The sequence below is a fragment of the Salmo salar genome, chromosome 15 (genome assembly GCF_965601325.2).
Source record: "Salmo salar chromosome 15, fSalSal1, whole genome shotgun sequence".
NCBI classification, from domain to species: domain Eukaryota; kingdom Metazoa; phylum Chordata; class Actinopteri; order Salmoniformes; family Salmonidae; genus Salmo; species Salmo salar.
This window is the reverse complement of record NC_138305.1, coordinates 77,573,589-77,582,417: the sequence shown is the minus strand read 5'-3', so window position 1 is coordinate 77,582,417 and position 8,829 is coordinate 77,573,589. Positions and strand designations below refer to the sequence as shown.

The 8,829-nt window shown below is 40.0% G+C and overlaps 1 protein-coding gene across 1 annotated transcript; it reads right to left on the bottom strand.

Moving 5' to 3' along the window:
- Positions 1-2,640: 2,640 nt before the first annotated feature.
- ela2l (elastase 2 like) lies at positions 2,641-5,871 on the bottom strand. The gene is made up of 8 exons (XM_014146076.3): positions 5,760-5,871; positions 5,349-5,437; positions 4,910-5,007; positions 4,325-4,444; positions 3,820-3,956; positions 3,445-3,590; positions 3,060-3,212; positions 2,641-2,736 (listed from the first exon to the last, which is right to left on the bottom strand). Exons 1-8 carry the CDS (start codon positions 5,797-5,799, stop codon positions 2,719-2,721), a joined length of 801 nt encoding a protein of 266 aa, XP_014001551.1. The 5' UTR covers positions 5,800-5,871; the 3' UTR covers positions 2,641-2,718.
- Positions 5,872-8,829: the final 2,958 nt, after the last annotated feature.

Sequence of the window (8,829 nt, the reverse complement as noted above, 5' to 3'; positions counted from 1 at the left end):
TTTAGTTCACTTTAAGGCATGCATCTGTATTGGGTAGGATTTGTTCAAAACTACTGTAACATTTGGTACATTTGTCAGAAGTTTACATACACTTAGGTTGGAGTCATTAAAACTCGTTTTTCAACCACTCCACAAATGTCTTGTTAACAAACAATAGTTTTGGCAAGTCGGATAGGATATCTACTTTGTGAATGACATAAGTCCGTTTTCCAACAATTGTTTACAGACAGATTGTTTCACTTATAATTCATTATCACAATTCCAGTGGGTCAGAAGTTTACATACAGTAAGTTGACTGTGCCTTTAAACAGCTTGGGAAATTCCAGAAAATTATGTCAAGACTTTAGAAGCTTCTGATAGGCTAATTGACATCATTTGAGTCAATTGGAGGTGTACCTGTGGATGTATTTCAAGGCCTACCTTCAAACTCAGTGCCTCTTTGCTTGACATCATGGGGAAATCAAAAGAAATCAGCCAAGACCTCAGAAAACAAATTGTAGACCTCCACAAGTCTGGTTCATCCTTGGGAGCAATTTCCAAAATGCCTGGAGGTACCACGTTCATCTGTACAAACAATAGTATGCAAGTATAAACACCATGGGACCACGCAGCCGTCATACCGTTCAGGAAGGAGACGCGTTCTGTCTCCTAGAGATGAACGTACTTTGGTGCGAAAAGTGTAAATCAATCCCAGAACAACAGCAAAGGACCTTGTGAAGATGCTGGAGGAAGCAGGTACAAAAGTATCTATATCCACAGTAAAACAAGACCTATATCGACATAACCTGAAAGGCCGCTCAGTAAGGAAGAAGCCACTGCTCCAAAACTGCCATTAAAAAGCCAGACTACGGTTTGCAACTGCACATGGGGACAAAGATCGTACTTTTTGGAGAAATGTCCTCTGGTCTGATGAAACAAAAATAGAACTGTTTGGCCATAATGACAATCTTTATGTTTGGAGGAAAAAGGGGGAGGCTTGCAAGCTGAAGAACACCATCCCAACCGTGAAGCACGGGGGTGGCAGCATCATGTTGTGGGGGTGCTTTGCTGCAGGAGGGACTGGTGCACTTCACATAATAGATGGCATCATGAGGAAGGAAATTTATGAGGATATATTGAAGCAACATCTCAAGACATCAGTCATAAAGTTAAAGCTTGGTCGCAAATGGGTTTTCCAAATGAACAATGACCCCAAGCATACTTCCAAAGTTGTGGCAAAATGGCTTAAGGACAACAAAGTCAAGGTATTGGAGTGGCCATCACAAAGCCCTGACCTCAATCCCATAGAAGATTTGTGGGCAGAACTGAAAAAGCATGTGTGTGCAAGGAGGCCTACAAACCTGACTCAGTTACACCAGCTCTGTCAGGAGGAATGGGCCAAAATTCACGCAACTTATTGTGGGAGGCTTGTGGAAGGCTACCTGAAATGTTTGACCCAAGTTAAACAATTTAAAGGCAATGCTACCAAATAGTAATTGAGTGTATGTAAACTTCTGACCCACTGGGAATGTGATGAAAAATAAAAGCTGAAATAAATCATTCTCTCACTATTATTCTGACATTTCACATCCTTAAAATAAAGTGGTGATCCAGCTGACCTAAAAGAGGGAATGTTTACTTAGATTAAATGTCAGGAATTGTGAAAAACTGGGGTTAAATGTATTTGGCTAAGGTGTCCATAAACTTCTGACTTCAACTGTGTTATTTATTCAGTTGAATGTAGTTGATCCATATTCCACTTGTTTTGTATTGCATGTAAAACAGAAATGTAAAACAATCATTAGCACTAGCAACTAGGTCTGCAAGAATGACAAACTTCATCATGCCTGTATCTTCCCTCCTTGTATTCACATCAAGGCTGTATTTATACTGTACTGTTTGTTCGGTGCATCACCCAGAGTTAACCAGTTGGGAAACTCAACAAGCCAATTTGGGAAACCACATTCAACCTTAATTTAACTAGGCAAGTCAGTTAAGAACAAATTCTTATTTACAGTGACGGCCTACCGGGGAATAGTCTACGGGTATGGCCTTGCCACCTTTCCTATGGTGGTGACACGAGTTGTGGAGGGAAAGGACACCAGACACAACAGCTGGCCACATATGTAAGGGGCAAGGGACACAACATGTTTTCAGTGACAGAACTTTCCCATTGCTACTCAAAGCAGAATCTTTCACAATTCTTTACATGTAATTAAAAAACAGCACACAAGGCAACCTAAAGATGACTATGAATAAAAACTATAGCTCCTTATAACATAAACTACGGATAATAGGATTTGATAACTTTTCTTCTTGAATACACAGTCTTATACTAACTTGTTGCTCAGTTATTCATATAGGCAGATATTGCTCCTCCCCCTGTTATGGTCTCTTGTTATAGGCTACAGGGCGATAACAGTCATTCCTTTCAAAGAAAATAGTTTAGCTTCTATTGTATCAAGATGTTTCTTAGCCATTATTGCTCATTGGTAAAAATCTGCATCAGCTGATCAAAAATGTGTTTATGTTTGAGTGTTGTGATTCAGGTTAATTCTTTAAAAGTTGTGGCTCAGTATCAAGTGTGGTAGTACTTATTATTCTGTAACTTCCCAATGTATGACATTTGAGCATTGTTTACTAAATCAAGCAACAGCACAGTTCTTATTTTCAATGTTTTATTTACGAGCAAACCTTCCACATGGTGACAGTGGATTCCCAAAAAGTAGCTCTGTTGCCTTAGTTGCTCATCATGGCCTGTGGAAAATATGAGAAGGAAAAACATTAGATATGCCCTCATCATGATTCATGTGTACTGTACAACATCTGTAGTTATACTGTAGATACTGTAAAACAAAGATTAAAAGTCTCTTAATTGTTATGTCATGCAGCTTGACTTGAAATATCAACAAAATTGTCAAATTCTCTTTCTCTCTCCAAATATTTTACAGCAACATTTTTACCATGGCACCTTTTACATCTAAATCATTGTGGACAAAAATGTGGTTGTCGACTAAAAGTTTGGTTATGTAATAACAGCTCTAGTCAAAGTGTCCCAATGTGTAGCTGAATGCACTTACAGTGTTGATCCAGTCCATGTAGGAGCTGACTTGGGTGAAGACAGTAGGCTTCTTGCGGAAGTTGCAGCTCAGCCCAGAGCCAAAGCTAACAATACCGTGGACCTCCCAGGCTCCATCAGCATTTTGGCAGTTCAGGGGGCCACCGGAGTCACCCTGTGTCAAAGGACAAAACCAGAAATTATAAAGTTCAGTACAGCTCTATCTTCCGCTATACTAGGGGTCTGAAAAATGTGGCCCTAAGGCCATTTATGGCCCTCTCTTTATGTTGGATGGCCCAGTGTCACTTTTAAACACTTATTATTGTGATTTCTGCAATTATGTGCTAGTGCCTTGCATAATCACATAGTTATGAGGCACTGTTGGAAAGGTCCGCTATAGAACTTACGTTGCATCCGGACACAATGCCATCTCCTCCAGCACACACCATGGTGTCCTTCACCTGGAAGCCCCACCAGTCATTCTGGGAGCAGGTGGCGTGGTCAACGACAGGCAAGAGGGCCTGCTGCAGAATGTCAGGGAGGGCACCTCCGGCTGTTAAGGAGAGGGAAACACGACACAACATGTTACCTCAGGTAAAGATATTCTCTTTAAAGTCTGACTCTTTAAGTAGAGAGAATTAGAGCACTCGTCACCCAGACGTCACCCAGATTTATGAAATTATGTTTTACAACCCAATGTCTGTCTTCATCAAACACTTAATTTGAAGTTTGCATTTTAATTAGCATGATGAGAGGATGGTGCAAGAGGTGCAGTTACTCACTGACGGTGCGTCCCCAGCCAGTGACATAGCAGGACTCATTGTTGGGCAGGATGAAGCCAGCCTCGGGAAGACAGGCAGCCATGATGGAGTCAGTGAAGGTGACGGGAGTCTCCAGTTTGATAAGGGCAATGTCATTACTGCAGAAGACACACAGACACCAGTCAACAATTTTAGAATAAGGCTGTAATGTAACAAAATCTGGAGCAAGTCAAGGGGTCTGAATACTTTCCAAATGCACTGTATGTAGACTTCTAATTAGCAGTTAGCATAAGTATGCTAACTGAAAAGTTCAATCAGTTATTAAGGTTGTGGTGTATGTTTTTGCACTGTATTACAAATCAAAATTGTGAAATGTAATCCCGACCGTCCTACATAAGATAGTTCATTCTTTTGGAATGCTATCTATTCAGTCATAGACTACCATTTTTGCTATGTTACTCTTCTTCACCATCCTTGTGTCTAATTAAGCTGTACCACTGTAAAGCAAAGTTAGCATTGGTTCTACCGGATGAAGAGGGGGTTCCATTTCTCGTGGACGAGGATCTTGGCAACACCAACAGCCAGAGAACCCTCCTCAGTCTCAGCCAGGTTGTGCTTTCCCAGGTTCACTCTGTAGGTCCTGCTACTGCTCAAGAATAACAGAGGAGAACAGATACAGAACACAGTATGAGGGAGTGACACTGAATATCCAATTCACCAAATTCAAATAATCTGTCAAACTTTGATTCTCTAGCATGCTCTTGTTATCTGTTGAAAAGACTAAAAATATATATATTCAATTGAAGCATTACTGCCCCTGAGCAAGGCAGTTAACCCACTGTTCCCCGGGCACCTATGACGTGGATGTCGATTAAGGCAGCCCCCTGCACCTTACTGAATCAGAGGGGTTGGGTTCAATGCGGAAGACACATTTCAGCTGAGTGCATGCAGTTGTACAACTTACTAGGTATCCCCCTTTCCCTTTTTCTTCCTTTAACATTATTATTGTAGGTTGAATTTCAGAACTGTGGCCCATTTTATGTTTCCTGCTCATCATGACTGTCCCCAAGTGCCCCCTCTCTTAAACATTATTATTCTAGTGTCCTCTCACCTGATGCAGTGAGCAGCGGTGAGGACCCACTCGCTTGAAATCAGAGTTCCACCACAGGTGTGTCTCCACTCGCCATCCCTGTCGTACTGGAGAGAGATCTGAAACACACAAGAAAGTAGAGAATAATTAGTATTTCTCAATTTTGAAGCCCCCTACACTTTAAGGTTTAATTGTGGTAAAATCTCAATCTCACTGATATGACAATTCAGAATAAATGATTGCAGAAGATATAACATGGTTGTGATATATGTTTGATAACAACTGTTTGACTGACAAGCAATGATTAGTATTGATGCATTGCTGTTAAGATTGTTTAAATCTGCCCAATTCAAATCAACGCCTAGCCTCTTCCCCCTATGTCCTTTAAGCAGATCTGAGAGGACTGGACAGCTTTGTCACAGTCACTATGTATGTTCTGCATTGACTTAACATAAAGTACCTGCCAGGGCCAGCTGTTGGGCCTGACGTCCTCCCCTCCCACCACTCGTGTCACCACAGGAGGGAAAGTGGGCATGCCACACCCGTAGACTGTTGGACACAAACACACTCCAAACTCTCATATATAACATCAGTCTACTGGCGTTAGCTAGCATACATTACTATAGTATCAATACACTGTTGAGTCACATTTTGAGCTTAAATCACTTTGATTATGTTTGAAATGAATAATTGTTTTAATGAATACACTATCCACATTTGTGTATTTCATTTGCAATGCCACTTTCTAAAAGCCTTTCAATAGGTTTAGCAATGTAGCATTCTGTCAATATTCTAACTGAAGATGGAATAGAAATAGGCTACTGTATAGTGTTCTGTTCTTATTAGTAAAACAAATAAGTAGAATCCTTACCAGCAGCAACCAGACAAGCAAGGACTACAAACTTCATCATGTTTTTATCTTCAAAATGTGTCTTCACACCAGGGATGCCTTTATACTGTAGGCTACTGTATATGACGTTTGACACGTAAGACAATAATTCAACAGGTTCTGGGAACTGTTTCATCAGTCAGCCCACTCTGAAAACCAAGCTGGGGGTGAAGCTAAGGACAGCTAGCCCAGCCACTGATAAAATTGCCCACCCCCCTTTTTTCCACTCCCCTTGAAGTATAATATTAACACAAAAGGACTTGGATTGAACATATGTGTAGTGGCAAGCTTTTCTCACAGCTTCTCAAAGCAGCATGTTTCATGCAGTGTAGATTACCAATGCATGATTACCTAGATAAAATGAAGTACGGTACCGCACAATCTAAAAAAAATATATGGATTTTAGTGTGATGGTAATATGTCATCGAATCGTATTGCATGCTAATGTGAGGATGTTGTTTACTTTATTCCCGGACTACGCCTTTAAAGAGTTGAAACTTGATTGAAAAGCTATGTTACGGTCCAAAACTTCTGAAAGCCCTTTCCAATGACCAATAGCCTTTTATAAACATTTCACTTGACATTTTAGTTTCAGATGCAGATTCCGAGGTACTGCTTCTGACTTAGTTCATATGTTTTACCTCTTTGTCCACTCTTTTAATGGTCAAGATACAAAGATATAGTTCATGATAGTAATTAATAATGTTGGTTAATATTTGTTTCAACAAATCTGTTTTAGTAGACAACTGTTCCTTAGGAGTCAATTTAGGCAACCGGAGTTATTCCATGACAGCTGTGGATTTCACAGAACCTGGGTAACACAGTTGAGAAGAAGGTTATCTGCAAGGTTGATTTAAAAAAAAAAAGTTTTCCTAACTGCTTCCAGGCAGGTTGTTATGCAACATGTCCAAGGGGTTTTTCTATATCACTCCAGCGATACACTGAGTGAATCCAGGTTAAAGCTATGATCCCTTATTGATATCACTTAAAAAGCCGCAAAGGCCAAATAGTTCTCTGTGGAGTAATAGAATGTGTGTTGAACCTATGTTTAGCAAAGCCTTTTGCTTTAAAACTACATTCATGGGCATGGAAGAATTGGAAGGTTGTTGGATACTGGACTAAAATAGTGTCATTTGTCTTACAGTCAAGAATAGTAGAAAAGGTTCAACCAAGAATGCCATGTGAAATGGTTCAACACATTCTAATGAAAAATACTTGAAGACTAGATGTTGCCCATCACTACTTAATTCACCAAAACATGTCCACATATCTAATAATAACAAAACAGCTGTACATTATACGTTGAGTATACAAAATATTAGGAACACCTGCTCTTTCCATGACATAGACTGACCAGGTGAATCCAGGTGAAAGCTATGATCCCTTATTGATGTCACTTGCTAAATCCATTTCAATCAGTGTAGATGAAGGGGAGGAGACAGGTTAAAGAAGGATTTCTACGCCTTGAGACAATTGAGACATGGGTTGTGCATGTATGCCATTCAAAGGGTGAATTGCCTTTGAACAGGGTATGGCACAGTAGTATGTTTTTCACACTCAACAGTTTCCCGTGTGTATCAAGAGCAGTCCATCACCCAATGGACATCCAGACAACTTAACTATGGAAAGGTTCTTCTCATTAATCAGAGACATGCTTATGGTATGGGTGTAGGCCTATGCTATGGGTATGCTGGTTCATTTAAAAATGTTTCAAGACATAAAGGAAAGAGCGGCAGCATTCTTATCTTAGAATTTTATTTATGAGCAAATGTCCATATAGAAACATTGGTGTCCCAATAGGTAGCTGTGTTGCATTAGTTGTTGGCCAAGATCCGTGGGAAATAAAGGACTCTTCCCTTCAGCGTGATAGATGTGATTTTCATCTCTAAATCATGGTGAACTCGAGGTAGCATTCGGCCATAGTTCTAGTAACAGACTCCATCACCTCCCTGATTACCTTCCCTATATATGTCACTCCCTTTGGTTCCTTCCCCAGGCGTCATTGTTTCTGTTCTGTGCGTTCTTGTTTTGTTTTATATTGCGCTTATTTATTAAAACACTCACTCCCTGAACTTGCTTCCCGACTCTCAGCACACATCATTACACACTGACCGTGTTGATCCAGTCAATGTAGGCACTGACTTGGGTTAAGACTGAGGGCCTCTTGCGGTTGTAGCTGCAGTAACCACCTAAATCGAAAAAGCTCAGCACAGTGTGGATCTCCCAGTTCCATCAGCAGTCTGACGGTTCAGGGGGGCACCATGGTCACCCTGGGTCACAACAAAACCAGATCAACAAACAACTTCAACACCACTTTATCTCATGGCGCTAGCAATGCCAAAGGTCATGGGTTTGATTCCTGCTGGGGCCACCAATACGTATATGTATGCATTCACTGTTGCTTTGGATAAATGTGTCTGCTAAACGACATATTATTGCATTAAATCTCTAGACCAGTATCACTTTTTTTGGCGTTGCCTTAGTTTTTTCAGAACAAAGGCATATGATAACGAGTTGATAATGCTAGACACTCTGATAAATAGATGAATGGGTCCCACCGTGATGAAATGTACATGTTATTAATAATTAAAACAATGTTGGTTAAAAGCCAATGAAATTTGTGCCATTTTCCATGATCATATACAGTAAGAGGACCTCAGAGGTACTAACATGTCAGGAATGGAGGTTGTTCGGAATACTGAAATGCCCGTAACTTTGAAATTCATTGAAAAATCACAAACCGTTATAGAAAATATTGATTGCATATGTACATGTGTTTTCTAATAATTTAAGAACATACTGTAAATATCTGTTTCCCCAAATTGCACCTTTAAAGTACTAGTATGTTTCATACATTTTAGTATGCCATTGCATAGTGACCTGACTAAATGAATAAGGTCTATAGTCTATATTAGTATTTTTTTTGCATTCATTATTATAGTGTTATATTAGTACTATGTTTTATTTCATGGTCGATGACTAAACTACACACTACTTTCTTTGCGAAAAGAAAATAGAATATGGGTGAAGTACGCAAGAATTTCCTTTCTTT

Excerpts from the sequence above, each read along its gene's own strand:
- ela2l (XM_014146076.3), bottom strand. The coding sequence starts at position 5,799 with ATGATGAAGTTTGTAGTCCTTGCTTGTCTGGTTGCTGCTG. Across the intron at positions 3,591-3,819 it reads TGGCTGGGGACGCACCGTCA|CCGGAGGTGCCCTCCCTGAC; the intron begins GTGAGTAACTGC and ends TCTCCTTAACAG. Across the intron at positions 3,213-3,444 it reads GCATTGTGTCCGGATGCAAC|GGTGACTCCGGTGGCCCCCT; the intron begins GTAAGTTCTATA and ends CCTTTGACACAG.